The 19,860-nt window shown below is 33.4% G+C and overlaps 2 protein-coding genes and 2 long non-coding RNA genes across 7 annotated transcripts in view; 2 read left to right on the forward strand and 2 right to left on the reverse strand.

Annotated features, from left to right (window-relative positions):
* LOC123671456 (V-type proton ATPase subunit C) overlaps positions 1-19,860 on the forward strand; it is a 50,901-nt gene that overhangs the window by 1,827 nt on the left and 29,214 nt on the right. The window lies entirely within an intron of this gene.
* On the forward strand, positions 4,724-6,169 carry LOC123671458. Its single transcript, XR_006746107.1, has 2 exons — positions 4,724-5,022; positions 5,982-6,169. It is a non-coding gene; the product is annotated as an uncharacterized LOC123671458 (long non-coding RNA).
* LOC123671457 lies at positions 5,035-6,343 on the reverse strand. 2 transcript variants are annotated; one of them, XR_006746106.1, is made up of 3 exons: positions 6,173-6,343; positions 5,547-6,104; positions 5,287-5,455 (listed from the first exon to the last, which is right to left on the reverse strand). XR_006746106.1 is itself a non-coding variant. In XM_045605316.1 (2 exons), exons 1-2 carry the CDS (start codon positions 5,563-5,565, stop codon positions 5,058-5,060), a joined length of 417 nt encoding a protein of 138 aa, XP_045461272.1. In that variant the 5' UTR covers positions 5,566-5,864; the 3' UTR covers positions 5,035-5,057. The 2 variants fall into 2 exon arrangements, 1 of the variants encoding a protein (XP_045461272.1); XM_045605316.1 differs by lacking the exon at positions 6,173-6,343 and having other exon boundaries at positions 5,035-5,455; positions 5,547-5,864.
* LOC123671459 lies at positions 9,591-10,030 on the reverse strand. Its single transcript, XR_006746108.1, has 2 exons — positions 9,941-10,030; positions 9,591-9,876 (listed from the first exon to the last, which is right to left on the reverse strand). It is a non-coding gene; the product is annotated as an uncharacterized LOC123671459 (long non-coding RNA).

A 19,860-nucleotide genomic window follows, 5' to 3' on the forward strand; every position in this document is an offset into this window, starting at 1 on the left:
CCATGACATTTTCTCATTTACTTATTATATACTGCTTATTTGCAGCAATAATGATACCCAAAATAATTAATTTTACAGGAAAAATGAAAGAAATCAATTCAAAATATTTTCGAAGTCATTGCCTTTTGAAAGTATGCTTCTCTCTATCTTATCTCTCAGAAGATGAAGTTCCCATGACAGAAACCAGAATATTTGATTCACTTAGGTAAATGAGTCATATATGAGATATCTGAAAACAACATTTTTTTATTGGAATATACATACAGTGGACTCTCGTTAACTTGAAATCCTCGATAACTTGAATTATTTTCAATCCCCTTGGAAAAAATGTCTAAGGCGAAAAAATTTTCATGCATAACTCGCAACGATTTAACGGATATATTTTACCATTTATACCTCTATAAGTCGAAGACGCACTAAATTTACCTAACTCGAAGTCAGTTTGTAATTCCAAACCCCGTTGAAACATGTCAATGATTCGAGCGTATTTAATGATGCAATAATAGCATCGTGAGGTTTTATAGAGTATAGTTTTATTTGTTGCTTAGTTATGTAAAGGTTGTTGGAAATACATTTTTTGTTTAATGTTTTTTATCCCGACTTTTCAAAGCCTCTGAAAGACCTCTGGTAGATTGGAATTTTTACGAAAAACCCATTTAAAGTTTTCACTCTCAATTTCTGAAACAAGCTTAAAAAAATTGAATAAAATGCTCCTGCGCAATAATTGCAATAATTTGTCAGGATGCAAAAAATGTTACCAAAAAAGAAACGAAAAATAACACTATAAATTAATTAACTCTTTTGACGTTTTAGAGTCTAAATCAGACTCCTTCATCAGATGAACTCTTAAAATATTAAGAATTTGTCAATTGGCTTTAGTCAACACAAAGACACGTTGGTCTATTTCTATTTTCTATTTTCAATTCATTTTTCAGTAAATTCATCAAATATGTACAATCTACTCTTATTATAGTCTTATTTTATTTTTATTTTTTTATTTATTTACTTCTTTATTCTTGACCTCTAATACAGTACAAGTACTGGTGACAAGGCCTATTTAACAATATACAAAAAAATAATACTATATAATATTCAAAACAACAACAAAGATAAATTAAACAAAATAAATCTTTCAGGTACAACTTAAGCTTAATATTAAAGTTTTTTTTAGTTCTTATATACTTTATTTCTGGTGGTATTTGGTTAAATGCTTCTATTGCTCGGTAAATTGGGGAGTCCTGGGCTTTCCGTGTAAACCTGAGTTCACTTCTGATGGTACCTCTATCTCGGGTGTTATGACTATGCACATCCTGTACTAGTGTAAATCTATAATTTGACTTTATGTAATTGTTCGTCATGCCATGAATCAGTTTAACCTGTTCCAATTTCTTTAGGTTATGAATGTCCAAAAGTTTAGTGTACTTATATAATATTGATGTAGGTGTTAACTTGCCATAGTTCAATAATATTTTTATAGTTCTATTTTGGAACACTTGTAGCCTCAGTCTGGAGGAGATCAAGCTGTGGTAGATCATTTTTTTGTGTTGTGTACTGAACATAAATGAGCATCTTCTCAGTGAACCCACCACAGGAGTTAACCTACGTATCATGTGTTCTATGTGTTTTTCCCAATTCAATCTTTCATCAATATACAACCCTAGATATTTGTGCTGTTTCACACGATCAAGTGAAATATCATCAAACTTGACTTGTATTTCATGGAATGTTTGTTCTTCTGCCTTATACACATATATACAGTCTTGTCTACATTTATGCTCAGTCTGTTATAACGCAGCCAGTCAGAATAATAAAGCAGATCAGCATTGATAGTCGATTCCAGTTCCTCCAAAGATCTTTCTGAGTACACCAGGACAGTATCATCCGCAAAAGAGAAATATCTTGATCTCGCACCCATCAGATGTACAGTGCATCCCATTTTGGGTGAGGCAGCCAGGTTTCTCGCTTGTTATTTAAGATAGAGCCTTGCGGTTTTCACGTTCCTGTCCTACTTTTTCGTGAAACTCAAGTTGGTCTAATCAGATTCTGTATAACTGTTTCCGTTCAAAAGATACAGGGTGATTTTGGAAATTGATACTTTTCGGACCCCTTCTTTATCTCCGAAATTATAAGAAATAATGCTGAGTTGAAAACTACGTCTGAATCAGAATTCTGCGTAGAATCTAGTGGCGTACTCAATTTTTTTTTTCGGGGTATGGTTTTGAAGATTCAACACAAACCTATATTTTTTTTAATGGAACACCCTATATATCATTACTTCGTTGAATTCGTTATTTTTTTCCCTTCAAAATGATATATGATACTATGTAGGTAGGATGTTCAGAAATGTTAAAAAAACACTAAAACGTCAAATAATGTTAATTTTTTTGTAAATGGGCCATGAATTTTCTATGTTTCAATAAGAGGATTATTACTTTCGATTTTTAAAAGTAGTAGGTCATTGATGACACAAACATCCTTGTTGTTATTATGGCTACTATGCATTTGGGAGCATTGTTTTATCAAGTAGGCATTGGAGGGAAAAAACCAATGTGATCTAGCTGTCATCGCTATAAATTATTGTTATTATTATTGATTCTTCTTTGCTATGGGAAATCCATTGCCCATTAACAAAAAATCATCATTATTTGATGTTTTAGTGTTTTTTAACATTTCTGAACATCCTACCTACATAGTGTCATATATCATTTTGAAGGGAAAAAAATAACGAATTCAACGAAGTAATAATACACATAGTGTTCCATTTAAAAAAACATAAGTTTGTGTGGAATCTTCTAAACCATACCCCGAAAAAAAAAATGAGTACGCCACTGGATTCTACGCAGAATTCTGATTCAGAAGTAGTTTTTACCTCAGCATTATTTCTAATAACTTCGGAGATAAAGAAGGGGTCCGAAAACTATCAATTTCCAAAATCACCCTGTATCTTTTGAACGGAAACAGTTATGCACAATCTGATTAGACCAACTTGAGTTTCACGAAAAAGTAGGACAGGAACGTGAAAACCCCAAGGCTCTATCTTAAATAACAAGCGAGAAACCTGGCTGTCTCACCCAAAATGGGATGCACTGTACAGTGTTTTAGTTCTACATAATATTTCAGCCAGATCACTGAAAGTTGTTATAGTTCTATTGCTAAGTTCGAAACTCACACATCATCTCCATTTCTCAACATCAACATACTTCCGTTTGATAGTTCTCGAGACATTTTCTGTGATTGCTTGATTGATGGTTACATAGATTAATTTATGATCTGATATACTATGATCTTTGAGTGATATGTTACAACTTAGACTCTGGTTTGTCATTATATGATCAATTATACTGCTTTTGTGAAATCCTATCCTTGTAGCAGAGCCTAAATCTATCTTATTCTTTAATGTAAAGGCATTCATTTTAATTATACTCTTATATTCGAGCACATTATTGTTGTCTTATTATATTCTTTACCTCTACAACCCGAATTACCATTTGGTTTACCTCTCGCCTTACCTCTGTTTCGTGTTAACGAGAGTCCACTGTATATTTATACAGGGTCTTTATAAATTCTATCATAGTGACCTTTCAAATGTTCTTTATCACTTTTCGCTAATTCTGGCAACTATTCCATTAGATAACATTTTGAAATTGACAATAAATTATCAATTGTGTATTATCAATTTCCAAACAGACAATAAGAAAGGTGAAAATATTTGAAAAGCCATTACGATATTCCAGCCATTTGTAGAGACCCTATATTTTTGTAAGGATTCTATCCTTAATATTAAAACATACTTTTAAAACTCAAACTTTATTTGCCCGTCTGGCTCACACAATAATACTACATACTATCAAATGTCAATAACCCGAATGGGTGGAGGCGCTATTTATATCTTTCTTAGAAGGCTGTCAGTTAAAAATTTGGTTTTCTTTATTTTTTCTATGACTATATTTTAATTGAAATGTTTGTTCTTGTCTTTGAATTTTTTTGCATCTTGTATGATTTTAGATTTCAAATGAATTCATCTCCTACTTACTTGATATTCAATGATGATCATCGCATGGTGTTGATTGATATTGTATCTTATCGGTATTCCAATTTTTGATCAATTTTAAAGAGGAAATAAATCAATTTGATAATCAAAACTACACGAAATGCATCTAATTTCAAGCCGATTCCAAACGAACTTATTGAAATATAGTAATGAAGTGGATGTAACATATAAAAAAAGTCTGGATACATAAGTCTTAGATCACTAAAAATAAAAAAAACATTAATTTTTGAAATATTTCGTAGTTCATTTTGAATTGATTCACAGTAAAATAGGTACCTATTATTTTGGAGGTTATTGATCTGCCAGCAATGGATAAATATTTTAAAGCAATTTCAAAATATTTGAATATATTTTTGTATGCCAGAGTTTTATCGAATCAAATTTCAGAAGCATTAGTGATTGATTCAAATAATGTTTAATATTTCGTTAGTTATAATATATATTATAATTTTCACAATTCATTACTTTGATAAAGTTCGAAGGACAGCTAACCAGTGTGTTCTCTGTATAGGTGTCCTTAAGTATAAAGTGTTGTATGATTACGAAATTGAAATATCAGATCAGAGACAACAAATGGTGCTTTCCAGTCACTGTTCGGAGCTCCTCGGTACAGCTCCGAAGCGTACCAGTGCGCATTAGTATTGTTCCAGTTTCCAGTAAACAGGGTACCGATCAGCGTTGCCAACCCAAAATCTTGAGATTACCGTACCAGGGACGAGAAATTACCGTATTTGGGATACTTTTACCGTACACAGAACCACAGCAGTACATAGAGAAAGAGATAAACAATTCTTTCTATTCTATGGCCATACCTAACCTACAAATTGTAATTTAAACTTGTCAAAATTTAACTAAGCCCTAAATCAAAGATTAGGGAGAGAAAGAAAAAATGCTTTGTCAAATTAGTGGAATTTTTAATTCAATTGAATAAACATAATAAAATGTACAGAAGAATATATACATAAAAATAAGTAATAAATAAGTAATCTTGAATGTGAATCATTATTCATTGCATAGATTTCTTAGTTTTTGATTTTTTGTATTCACTTAACAAGCTTAACAAGCACATTTCTTTCAAGTCATCATCATATCTTCTGTTGAATTTATTAACAAAGTTTGCTTTCAACTCATTAGCAAAAATAATATGAGCATCTTTGGAAAGGTATCGTATTGATTCACATATCAATCTTGAGATATTTGTTCTATTGGTAGCCTCGATGGGTCTTCCTTTGCAAAAACAGTGGGGAACTTTACGCCTAAATATTTTGCACTTCAAAGAATTGATTTTAGCCTTCATTCTTTCAATTCTCTGGTTGGTTAAGGGGCTCAGCTTACTACCACTACGTTTGGGGGTGGCCGAACTGCTACTTGCTTCTGTAAAACCTTCTGATTCCATTGTAACATCTAGAAAAAAGAAAAACAATTTCATCTTATTGCATTTAACACTAATTTGAATTGATAATTTCATTCAACAACTTCAAGTAACTAGACTTACAAATATGATTTGCATTCATGTGTCCTCTTTTCAAAAATTTATATTTCAACCGTCTATGACAAATTCATCTTCATCAACTTCGATACTAGAACTGGAAGAATTAGAATACATATCAATTTTGTTCATTCTTGCATACATATTCTGAGTAGGTGTAAAATCTACGCAGTTACCATCTTTTTTCACACACTGAGACGTTAATAAACAACCATTGATTGTATTAGTTATTAACTTATTTCTTGATTTTGTTTTAACCAAGTTTATTTTACTGGAGACTCTTTTTCGCATTCAGCATTTGAGTGCGGAAGGGATAATATATTCAGTACGAACTGCGACAATTTCTGGAATTCAAATACACCCATTTCATTTGTATATTTTTGGAGTTTTCCCCAGAATATGTCAATGTCCTCGTTGATGTCTATTTTTTTTCTTCATCAGCAGTAAAATGGTAATCTGGCAGCAACCTCCACTGTTCATCGATTAGTTGACCTTCACTACTGTCATAAAAACGTGTCATATTTTGGAGCAAATGAGCTAATGATGGGAACTGCTGGTGTATATCTGAAGAAACTGCATTTTTAGGCACAAATATCTGCAATTTTGGCAAAATAAAATTGTCGAAATCATACCGTTTTCTAATTTCTACACAGAGACATGAGTAGAAAAGCTGGCATCTTTCAAAAAACATTTCTAATAACTGAGGCATTGAAATTACGAAATTACCGTATTTTGGCGTACGGTAGCCCCTTCGGACCGTATACCGTATTTGGCATCAATTTACCGTACAAATACGGTAATTACCGTACGGTTGGCAACGCTGGTACCGATTCATAAAGATCCCTAGGGAGAAGGAGCCAAATTTTAGGCTCCGCCCTAATTAAAGTAGGAAGAAGGGGGATCGACGTTGCCAAATTGAAGGGCGAACTTTGAACTATTTTTCTGTGACATTAACAGAAAAATAAATAATTTCTATTTTTTATGTCTATCTCAATCTAAAATAAATCTAGCACCTATAAATATGGAAAAAACAAATGGATAACAATAACTAAAGCTTTAAATTATATTTTGATAGTAATTCGAGGTCACTTTTACTGTCATACAATAATTCCACCATTGCCAAATGTACATATTACATTGGATCTATTTTTCAATTCAATACATTTATTTCGATTTTCCATAATAAACCATGAGTGATATATATAAACTTACTGTATTTAACATAAGCAGTAGAATGAGCTAATTATATATTATAATAACACCAATAATCGAATTTTGAAGAGACACCCCACGTGTGCATCTTTGACATTTGTCACAGAGAATGTCGTTTATGTCACAGCGTTGCCAAGTTTGTATCGCAATGAAAACCGCTGGGTCCAAGGCAGCGGATTTGAAGTCAATTTTTTTCGTCTAAGAACCGACAACGTTGTAGGTTGTATCAAAAGTTGCCTATCATAAAATGGTTTTTAATTTATTAGAATATGACGATTGAATCAAAATTTATGTTTAAAATGAAAAATACATCTAAATATCAACAATTGAACAAATTATGGTAATTTTGCATCTATATCGGGGGCTTGAGCAGAGTGGGCGTGGCTCCTTCTCCCTAGGGATTTTTATGAATCGGTACCCAGAGCGTCGAGCCCTCGCGTTCTTTCCAATTCCCCTGACGCACCCCCTGAATTTGGGTGGCGTCGAGCCCTGACAGGTGCGAGAGAGAAGGAAGACCGTTTCTCTGCATAAAATACGAGACAGCTGTTAAACGCTGGTTTGTTTACGTTTAATTTGACAGTTTGGTTTTGGCGCATTTCAGTCCTAGCGAGAGCGTGAGCTTCTAGTGCGCCGAGCCTCAGGGTGACATGCACCTGACTGGAAAGCACTTATTGAGATGTACAATTCCCCACTTTTTTCTCATATCGTTCATTCTTGTCACACATCGATAAAGGCATTTGAAGATGGCGCTACATACTCTTTTGTGTACAGTGACTGTATATACTACAGTGACGATAACTTCGGCCATCCGCCATTAAATGTAGGCGGGAAATAATAGATTCAAACGTTAACCGGTGTTTCAAGATTAAGATGATCGACTGCGCATGCGCGAAGTTTGGTCGACCGCTCGTTTCTTTTGATAACATCTTCACATTTTGGTTAGTTTGAACTAGGGCTGGGACTTTTTCGCCTTTTTGTATTCGAATATTCATCCATAAATTTATTCGATTATTCGAATAATTCATTCAAACAAATATTCATGCTTGAATATTCATGAGTAGTCATGAATATTCAACTATTTTGATTATTCAGTGATTATTCAATGATTATTCAGTGATTATTCAGTGATTATTCAGTGATTATTCAATGATTATTCAGTGATTATTCAATGAATATTCAGTCAATATTCAGTGATTAAACTCATGTTTTAATGAACCAATAAAATCCGAGAGTTTTGATGAGTGAATATACCCTTTGCGACGTGGTATGATCGTTTTGGTGTTTTGCCTCTCGCCATATACGCTCTATTAATGTGACGTCACACACCGCCATTTTTGGTTCTCTTGTCAGTGTTCGGAATCTAAACAAATAAATTGTCTTTCAAATTAGTACGGTCTCGTTGAAAGAATTGGCTTATTTTCATAAATAAGATTATTTGAGGAACGATTTCAGTATTAATTGATAGACAGAAGAAACGAGGTAACTTTGAATCCTGTATCATTTCCCAGATTTTGTAAAAAGCCGTGTTTATTAGTTGAACCTCAAGTTCGAACTTTCGGCATTAATCTCGTTCCTTCTGTCTATCAATTAATATTAAAATCGTTCCTCAAATAATCTTATTTATCGAAATAAGCCAATTTCTTCAACGACAACGTACTAATTTGAATGACAATTTGTTTGTTTGGATTCCGAACACTGACAGGAGTTTATTCATAATTTTAATTCAATTGTATCTATCAATTTCAATATTATGTAATTTCCAGTAATTTTAATATTAATAAAACGATTTGTCCGTAGTGAATCACAAAACCTTGTTTTAATCATTCCTGAATAGTGAGTCAAGTGATCATTCAAACTTTCATTCGTAACTTCATAAATATCCAACTACTCACTGAATAGAAAACTATTCACTGAATAATCAGTGAATACTCAACTATTCACTGATTATTCATGAATAGAAAAGTAGTCATTGATTATTCAACTATTCAGTGAATACTCGACTATTCACTGATTATTCACGAATAGAAAAGTAGTCATTGATTATTCAACTATTCAGTGAATATTCATGATTATTCGAATAATGCAAAATGCAATTATTCGAATAATTATTCAATGATTATTCGAATATTCAAATCATTCATTCATGATTCCCAGCCCTAGTTTGAACCCCCTAAACCATTCACAATCACAAACTAGTTTTAACAAGAATGCTTCAAAGCATGTGAAACAGCCCGGCACTCGAATGTAAATAGTGAAAATCAGACATCTCTGGTGAAAGTTCGACATTTAATGGCGGACAGAGCTCCAACCAATCAAAACGCTTACGAGCCGTGTCGTCACTGTAGTATATACAGTCACTGTATTTTGTGCAGCTTTTAGCCCAGGAATTTCAAATTATTAGTTTGATTCCATTGTTTTCAGGTTTTGAGATCTTGGAGCAAACATTTTCGCTGCGTGTAATTGTTTAAAAAACGGAAGTACTTCTGTTGAATTGAGATTGTATAGTTGAATGTAATTTTTGTTGGAACTCTTGAAAAAATGTAACATATAAAACAACAACTAACATATAAGACAACAAATACCAGCCAATCGATTGTCTCAGAATATTGATTATCAAATAATTGTAAGCAAAATTTGAACTCCTACCACTTTTTTTTTGTATGTATTTGTGTCTGATTCAACTTCTGCATCTCAAAACGATGTGTATTTCAATTTTCATGTAACTACACTATTTGAGAATATTCAATTTCACTCATATGTAAATATTTCTGATAAACTACGATGTAGAAAATTAAACACAAATCTGTGGTAATAAACAGTTGAATACAAAAACAGTAAAATGAATCATTATTTATGTTCATATAAAATATGTTGTTACATTTGGGCTATCTGAGTGGATCGGCATTTCATTCGTACCTAAATGTTTTCCTCACATTCTTCTTGTATTGTAGTCTTTGAAGGAAGTGGTTTATTGAAAAACTGATTTGCAACTGCATTTCTAAGTAGCCTAAGCTTTATTGTATCAATGTATGACTTCAAAGTGAAGTGATTAGAGCATATTCTATAATTTCGAAGATTCTCTCCAGTGAATCTCATTCATAGTTTTTTTTGCCAGACTTTTGATCTGCAAAAATAAAAACAACATAATATTCAAAGCCTACTGACTGGTAAAAATATTTACAACTTACTTGTTTATATTTCTTGGAAAATAATACAATTCTTGCTACTTTCTCTTCTCCACAAATGAAACGGATAGCCATATTGTAGAAATAATAAACAAAAATTACTGACTCTAATGATGCACGTCAAACTGTATTCCGTGTTGCCAAAATTGTTTGAAGCACGTGTATTGAAGATCGTAGATTGCTCTTTCGCCATATGAGGAACAAGATAGAGTGCTCTTTTTTCTTGAAATGGTATTAAATATTTTCAGATATGGCAACGCCAATAAAAGCGTACGCAGCACCTCTACTTGTGCCTTCATTGAACTGGAACGCAGATAGCTTTATGCCATAATTGCCATTTGGAATAATATAGACAAAGATAGATGACGAAGTCAAAATCGGAGGAATGTAGTGAAGGGGTTGACGGTCTCATTGTTGTCTCTGAGTAGAAACTTGTTGGAATCCTTTTGATTCACATTTCTGATATTTGATTCGTCCAATCTCTTAATTTCGAAAAATATTTAATTTGATCAATTCATAAGGATTACAAACCAGACTTGAGTGAGATTTACTTTGAGGTCAAATAAGGTTAGGTTAGACCAATAATTTACTGTTTTCACAACGTTTGAAATTAATCAAAAGTAGACATGTAATTTGAAACAGGTTTGCTAACAGTCATAAACTTTTTGGAGATTTGTTGTGAGAACAAACTTATAGTCAATCAATTCTGGGATCTGAAAATTAAAATTGATTCAAACCCTACGATGTGGAAATCAATTGATAGTACTCCTAGACATCTATAGCTCCTACCACAATATAATATTGATGATTTTTTAGTCTTTATGAACCCCTAATAAAATAAATCAAAATTAACGTTATATATTTTTTATTGTTATAGGAGCACCAAAACTGATATTCATCGATTTCAAAATTGATTTAGAAGTTCATGTTAGAAATAAAAACTTGTGAAAGTAGTAATTGTACTTATCTGTAGATTTTGTAGATTGATAATTTGCTAAATATACAGGGCGTCCCTGGTTTAACTCAACATACTCTTATCGAAAGTAGAGTAGCACTAGGAGAGCACGGATCTTATCTGAAAATTCGACAAGAGATATGTGTACAAACAAAGTTTTTAATTCGAACAACTCTCAAAATAACTTTTACTGATTTTCAATTTCGCCTTTTTATTTTACTGCATTTCGACGTTTTTCATGTTATTGTTGTTTCATTATTGAAAGAGTTTGAATGACTTTTCAACGCTTTACGTTTCATGTTTAATAACGAGATATTTCAGTCCTGTTTATGTGAATGAATAAAAATTTTCGAACTTTGTCTAATTTCGAAAATTCATGAAAAAAGAATGTTAGATGTGACAACTTTGATTGATACCGCGTATTGAAGCTGAATTTATGCTCTTTTTAAAAATTGAAACTATGATTTTAAATTCGAAATGCATAGTGATATTTTCAACCTGAACACTTTAAATGAGGAATAATAGTCGGGTCTTGGAATATTGAAATAATTAATATCTGTCTGACTAGATATATATGTGAATAACATCCCAAGTTCCAATAAATTCCGCCGATAAGTTTGGTTCTGATGATGATTTCAGTATTTCCTTGAATATAAAAACTCACCCTGTAGCTTTCCGGGAAAAGGCAGAAATTAATTTTTAATAGTCAATCCGTGCTCCGCTAGCCCTACTCTATCTCTGATAAGGGTATGTACACTTACTCCCGGGACATCCTGTATATTTAGGTTTCAAAATATCGTTCTTCAAGTGGTACTTCATCGTAAAATTGTCATGTGAATATACCCTCTATGATATCTGATCCAACTTAATAAAGGCATACATTTGAAATGATGATCATCTCTTATTGTGATGATCTTGCTCTTAAAAAGATAAAAGTATCTTATTCAGAGAAGTTATTTTTGATATGTTTCTCCTATGCTCCCATATTTTTTATTGAAGCAATGCATATTCAGTTTGTATTCAGCATGTCCTTTTTTGGCAAAATGGACTATGAAACACTACACTTGAGCACACAAGCATGTCTAAGAATTTAATAACATGACAAACTAACACATCTCATGAGCATCACAAACCTACACTGACAAGGGGAAAGTGAAAATGAACGAAATCCTCTTGTACCTGTACACCTGAAGATCTTAGGAAACTTCTAAAATTGATTGAAAATAATTCTATATATTATTGTTCCTAACAATTGAAATGTGACATTGTACTTTGGCTGCATTGAAATTAACCATTATTCAGCTTCAGCCTACCAGCATATGAGAGAACACTTCCAGCAGTCTGCTTTCATGTTGACGGAAACATTTACTCCTACCGGTTATTAAAATTGTTAGGATATCCCATTTTTGTGCAAAGTATAAAAAAAGGGCAGGATAAGTGAAAGTATGGCACAAAATACCCTCTGACTTTTTTCTACAATAAGATATAATATTTCTAGTTTATTATTTTGTTCTTAACACTTAAAATGCCGTGAAGCCAGAAGCTTTTGCGTGCTCGTTCAAATTCGTATTTTTGCAATTTTGTCATAAACGTTCATGTTTATTCTAAACACAAATAAGAGGTCTTGGGCGCTGCCATATTCAACACTTCTGGAAAAATTATTCCGAAGAAAAGAAAAAGCTATATAAAAATGCATGCTCGAAAGGTTCAACTTTTTGCAATTATGATTGGAATCAAATCATGAAGACATTCATGTTTGTCTCTATATCTGATGAAATCCATCCTTATATTGAAATTTACAATTTTTTTAATGAACGCTGGGTCGTCATATGACTATTAGTTCAGAAAAATTCGATTATTTTTCCCGTGTGAAAGTTAAGTAGTTGAATTTTTGTATAACTCGCATTATCGATGGATTCGGTGTGAAGGATATATTCCGATATAACGAAGTATGCATGAAACTTCATTTTAATATTCTTTAAATGGTTCGAAAATTATACTCCGATCACATAGGTTTTTTCAATATTAGAGTAAACATTTCATATTGATTGGTAGAACTATGGAGCGGATTTTGCCCAAACGAATTCAACGGACATATTCGTTACAGAATCTATCCTGAAATTTTAAAGGTCTCTAGCACATTCCGTTGGAGACTTATCGTGTTTGATGAACATAATAGAATTTGACCTAGAATTCTTCATCAGCGAATAGAAACTAATCTTAGAAGCGATATTGATGTGGATTCGAGGAAACTCTTTTTTATCCCATTGGTTGAATCGAACTACAGTTGATGTTCGAACATATTTTTCTTCGATATTTCTTTCTCCACTTTCCTTCGCAGGAATGCAATGAAACATTGACGTTTCCGTAAAAAGTTTGGGAGAAAAAATAAATTCTACATTCAACCAAATTAAATCAAACAAAAAACACACATCCGGCACTGAAAGACCTATGTATACTTTACTGGAAGTAAAAAAATATTCTCGAACAAATGTAGGTGATCGAAACATAAAGATCTATCAGTATGCGGGTGTCGAACCACCCACATGAGAAAAGAACAGAATTTGTCATGATATAGTCAATGATGACGGCCGAGATGGCTCCATAATAATTTAGGCATAATTCATATAGTTATCTTTTTAGATTTCATTAAATATATTTTTTAAATCAAACTCCTACTTTTGTCATTTTTTTATTTTCAATATGATTATGATATTTCGAATCAGATTATTTTCAGGTTCAAGAAGAAAGATGAGGAGATTTAGTTTTTTTCCGAGTTTTTTCAGGTGTATCTTCAACTGAATACATCTGACACCTTCCTCAAATCTGAATATACTATGTTTAGTTGTGTTGCGTGGCATGACAACAGACAAATGTGTCTCTGCCTTTAGTTACACGAGATTTTTTTGTCCCGGTGGTAATTTATTATTTAGATCTTTTAGATCATTTCGATTTTTCGTGGGCACAGATTATAAAGATGGGAGTCGAATAGCGTGTTTCAAATTTTTGAGTTATTTTTGTCTTTCATGTCAAATTCGGATTTCTATTAAGATAAAATATATCAGAGAGAGAGAGACTTTTTCAGTAGCTGAAAAATGCTCAATATCTTGACTAGTACTTTCTAAGATTAAACACTTACCATAGCGCGTGGCTTCTTCTTCTTTTATCTATGTCCCCTTTATCGGGGTTTTTGTAGCGCGTGGCTTAAGTCCAGTTGAAATTGATTTTAATTTATTATTCGATTCATTCTGAAGCTGTCTCAACGATTAACTGTTTTTTTTTCAGTAAGGATCGCAGCTTAGAGTTTGTATGTAAATTTGCTGTTGTTCCTGAATGAACAATATTATTATATTTTGAAAAACATTACGAGTTACTCCGCTGGCATGGTTGTCATTGATTTGAATTTTTATTTGTGTTCTGACAGAAAATTAGACACCTTAATTGGCATCTACTGTGAAAAATGTATTTTTTCGGCAGTTCTTGAACGAACAGAAACATCAGCAGTAAGCCATATATTTCAATAGCTTCACGAATCTTTTTTTTTCAATATTTACGACTACATACTTCTATTTTTACCGATCTACCATAAAAGAATTTATATAATTATAGCATTAGGCACTTAATTATACTATTTTCTGAAAAAGAACAGTGAAGACATTTGAATCAGGTTGATACATCGCATAATAAAAATATGAAAATACATCATTCTCGTATTCCTACAAAATACTAACTCAGAATTCAAATAATCTAGACTATCCAGAATGAGATCTGTTTTTGAAATATTCCTGTTATGCTGAGATCCGTTTGGAAGGGTGATATCCGATTTCGCATATCGTCTTTTTTGCGTTCGTATTATTGGATAACTGAGCCTTGTATTCTCATTCCCGAAAACTTCCTCAGATCTCAGCCAGAGGTCATCTATCATTTTTTATACAATTTCAGTTCCTCGAATCCCCCTTTGGAGGCTCCAAGATCTCTGTTTGTATATAGATTTCAAATTTTAAAGAATCATTATTCAGAATGAAATGAATTTCAGTGTGAAGTTTTCTGCAACTCGGAGATATATTCTTCCATGATATTTTTTCTACGTCTAATGGTTCGCTACTTATAGCATCATCGATCGTTAAAACTGTACGAAATTAGCATTAAAAACTTTTAGAGACAATCTAGTCGCCATTCTCAGAGCGACTATATGAGTACTGAGTTCTCTAGTACTAAACCATTTAAAAAATGAAATTATTTTCATCGTTTCTCGCAAAACGCGCACAATTCGTGAAATATTCTTCAATATTGAAATATGAAATTTGTGAAAAATTCGACAAATTGAACCTTAATTATTTATCCAGCCTTGAGTAAAGAAATGCCTCGAACCATTTAGCTTTACAGACAAACAATAAAACAGAGACTGGCTTGCCGGATATAAACGTGGTTTTTATATGCAAAATGTAATCTACTGCAAATTCGACCTCAATATTCGTTGATCTGTCAATGTCTATTCAAATAAATAGAATAATTTATAGAACTTTTTTGTTCACATTTGTGAATTCGTCCATTTTGAAACCATTGCATGCTTATTACTTTTTATCTGCGCCGAATCTAGAAAAATGCTAAATAAAAAAAAGGGTTTTATTTGATGGAAGACATGTTTGAGTAATTTCCATGTACAACATTGCTACATACACACATACATAGCCACCGATCCAAACATAACTCTACATATTATGCTCTTCAGAGAATCTGAATTCAAATACATGAATATCTGATAAATACACAGCATTTCAAAATATACATCAACATGAAAAAGAAATGTAAAACAATGCAAAATTCTGAACTTTTCAGTGGGAAATATATGATCAGGAAAATATTCTCAAGGTGAATTGAGATAATGTTTCTTATTATACAGGGTGTAACTGAATAAGTGTAAAACATTTAAGGAGGTGATTCCTCATCGAGAAAAAGATAGGATCTTTCATATAAAGAAACTTCATTGGAGCATCCCTTGTTAAGATACAGCCCCTTAAAGGGGGTACATAAAATTTGTATAACAATTTTTTTCACAAGCACTGAAAAAGTTACAATATTGAAATTAACCTAACGTTTTGTACTACCAAAAAGACACTTAGCCAGTAATTTATTTGGTTTACCCCATGGTTGTAAGGGGTGAAAAACGCAACCCCTAAAATTTATTTCCAATGTAACTTTTTGTCTTATTATTTGTTTACCATTTAAAAATTTATTTCCGATAGCCTGTTTCATTCTAAACAAAAAATGTCTCTTGGGTTTTTTGCCCAAAATAAACCAGTAAGCAGCAAAACATTATTTTACGAACAACTACAGAGATACATCGTCATAAATGCGAACTGGATTTATTGTTATTTTGTAGTTAGTACCTGCATTAAACGATTAAAGGGTAATAAACAAAACTAAGTTATCAATAACAAAACACACAACATGTAGAAATCATAGTGAATGTTCAATATGTCTACCTTCAAACATTACGCATGCGTCTAGACGTCGGCGCATTGAGCCACGGATTCGCTCAAATATTCCTGGAGTCTCTCTGATTACCCTGCACGCATCGATGATGCGGTTTCTTAAGTCCTCTACATCGCGAACAGGAGTACGATATACCAAATGCTGTGAATGGCCCCAAATAGAGAAATCGAGAGGATTGAGATCCGGGGATCGAGCGGGCCATTTATGTGGTCCTCCTCGACCTATCCACTGATTTGCATATGTTTCAGTTAAATGCTGACGTGCTACTTGACTAAAATGGGCGGGAGCCCCATCATGCATAAAAAACATATCCCTTCTGACGCCCAAAGGAACTTCCTCCAGCAGTACTGGATGCACTTCTCTTAAAAATTGAACGTATGCCTCACCATTTAATCGAGGAGGTAGAAAATGAGGCCCAATTAAATCATCCCCAATAACTCCGAGCCACACGTTAAGAGAAAACTGTTCTTGATGGCTAGTTTCGACAATAGCGTGAGGGTTTTCATCAGCCCATATGTGGTAATTATGAAAATTAATAATCTTGTCCCGAGAAAAACTACATTCGTCTGTGAATTATATCGTCTTCAGAAAGTCACAATTTCTTCTAATCATTTCCAGCATCCAATTGCAAAATTCAAGACGGTTCGGAAAGTCTCGCGGTAACATGTGTGTGCCTGTACTCGTTGCAGATGGTAAGGGTCTAAGAGTTGTTCCTTTGAAATTCGAAATACCGTCATATGATCAACATTTAGCTGGAAAGCAATCTTTCTAGTACTGGTAGTAGGTTGTTCTTCAATCAAATTAAGTACTGCTTCCTCAAGCTGTGGTGTTCGTATTTCTCGATGGCGACCACAATCCTGCGTTCTTTTGTCGAATGAACCATATTCTCGTAATCGTTGATGAAGTCGAGCAAATATTCTATGTGAAGGATGCTGCCGTTGAGGATACATTTCAGCATATCTTCTAGAAGCTTCTAACCCATTCCCCTGCGACAGACCGTAAACGTAATGCATATCAGCCATTTCCTCATTTGTGTATGCCATTTTATTAACAAGTGAATTATTAAAGTAACAAATTAAGAACAGAACAACAACACACAATTAGTATTAATTCAATTTCGAAAATTCCCAAACTGACAGCGTCATACCAATTTAATTGTCACTATCGCTAATAGCGACCTACTAGATAGATTAGTTTCGTATTTTCGCATTTATGACGATGTATCTCTGTAGTTGTTCGTAAAATAATGTTTTGCTGCTTACTGGTTTATTTTGGGCAAAAAACCCAAGAGACATTTTTTGTTTAGAATGAAACAGGCTATCGGAAATAAATTTTTAAATGGTAAACAAATAATAAGACAAAAAGTTACATTGGAAATAAATTTTAGGGGTTGCGTTTTTCACCCCTTACAACCATGGGGTAAACCAAATAAATTACTGGCTAAGTGTCTTTTTGGTAGTACAAAACGTTAGGTTAATTTCAATATTGTAACTTTTTCAGTGCTTGTGAAAAAAATTGTTATACAAATTTTATGTACCCCCTTTAAGGGGCTGTATCTTAACAAGGGATGCTCCAATGAAGTTTCTTTATATGAAAGATCCTATCTTTTTCTCGATGAGGAATCACCTCCTTAAATGTTTTACACTTATTCAGTTACACCCTGTATATTTGCATTCGTGTTCATCTTTGTGAACTCCTCTGATTAATTAGTGAGAGCAAACATAGTGAGAGATTGGTATTTATTAACAAATTGATGCAGATAAAATCTTAAGATATTCCCTTAACAGGCAAATTGAAAAGTCCCCGGTCTACCATAGTGAAACACATTTTTTTTTAGCAAAATTCTATTTTATTATTCAACATAGTTGCCTTCGAGGGCGATACAGCAATTATAGTGATCTTCCAACTTTTCGATACCAGGAAAATGTCGCTGGAGGCCAGATCTGGCGAATACGGTGGATGCAGAAGCAATTCGAAGCCCAATCATGCAATTTTGCCATTGTTTTCATTGATTTGTGACACGGCACATTGTCTTGATGAAACAGCATTTTTTTTTTCAAATGGGGCCGTTTTTGACGATTTCATCCTTCAAACGATCCAATAACGCTATATAATATTCGCTGTTGATGGTCTGGCCCTTTTGGAGGTAATCAATAAATATTATACCTTGCGCATCCCAGAATACTGATGCCATTACGTTGCCAGCTGACTGTTGTATTTTTCCTCGTTTAGTATTCGGTTTATCGTGTGCAGTCCACTAAGCTTACTGTCGATTGGACTCCGGAGTGAAATTATGGAGCCATGTTTCATCCATTGTCACATATCGTGCAAAAATTCAAGTTTATTGCACTTAAACAGTTTCAAACACTGCTCAGAATCATTGACACGTTGTTGCTTTTGATCGATTGTGAGCTCCCGCGGCACCCATTTTGCACACAGCTTTCTCATGTACAAATATTCGTGAATGATATGATGTACACGTTCAGATGATATCTTCACAATGTCTGCTATCTCGATCAATTTCACTTTATGGGGATTCAAAATTATTTTGTGAACTTTTTTATTTTTTCGTCGGCGACCGCTTCTTTTGGGCGTCCACTGCGTTTGCAGTCTTCGGTGCTCAATTCACCACGTTTTAAACTTAGCATTCCAATCAATGATGGTTGATTTTTCTGGTGCAGACCCCGAAAACTCTTCATCAAGCCAGGATTTTGCTTCAACTGTATTTTTCCCTTCAAAAAGCAATATTTTATCAGCACACGAAATTCTTTTTTTCTTCATTGTTTTCAAATAGAAAAAGGAGCTACACTCACAAGGCAATATCTCATAAACTAATGGTCGGACTGCTGTCAAATTTTAACACGTATCGTTTGAAGGTTGGTACTAACTAAAAATCATATGGATTTAATACTAGCACCGCCTTCTGTGCATCAGACTGGAGACTTTTCAATCGGCCTAATAGATGTTGTTTTATGTCACGATTATTCACTGTGGTTTATGTTTCTGATCTAGTCGAACAGGAACAGTAATACTTGAGTATCCAGTATCACCTGAATATGTCATGGTATGACGAAACAATTGTCTTTTAATAAAAAATACCAAGAGTAGAATATTCTCTTTAATCATTATTTCAAGATAAATTTTCGTCTAATGAAGACCGAAACAATAATCACGATGAATTTCCATCAAATGAAGACCGAAATAATAAAATAAAATGGTTTGATATAACCGGTGCTTTTTTGTTTCTGAGGATGTTTCAATCTTCACGCGCAGTCAAGAGGATTTCGATCATTTTCAACTCAGACTCGTTCATCATGGACCCGTTTGAAAATGGTATCATGATTTAAAAAAAAAATCCAGTTGACAGATTTGTCTGTCCGCCAGAGGAGGGCGGCTGTGGCGTCGAGGAAGAATGCTCTAAAAAGACCGAATCAACGCCGAGTAGCCCTCTAGTCATCATTCGTAAATCCAG

Source organism: Harmonia axyridis, chromosome 1 (genome assembly GCF_914767665.1).
Source record: "Harmonia axyridis chromosome 1, icHarAxyr1.1, whole genome shotgun sequence".
Taxonomy (NCBI): Eukaryota; Metazoa; Arthropoda; class Insecta; order Coleoptera; family Coccinellidae; genus Harmonia; species Harmonia axyridis.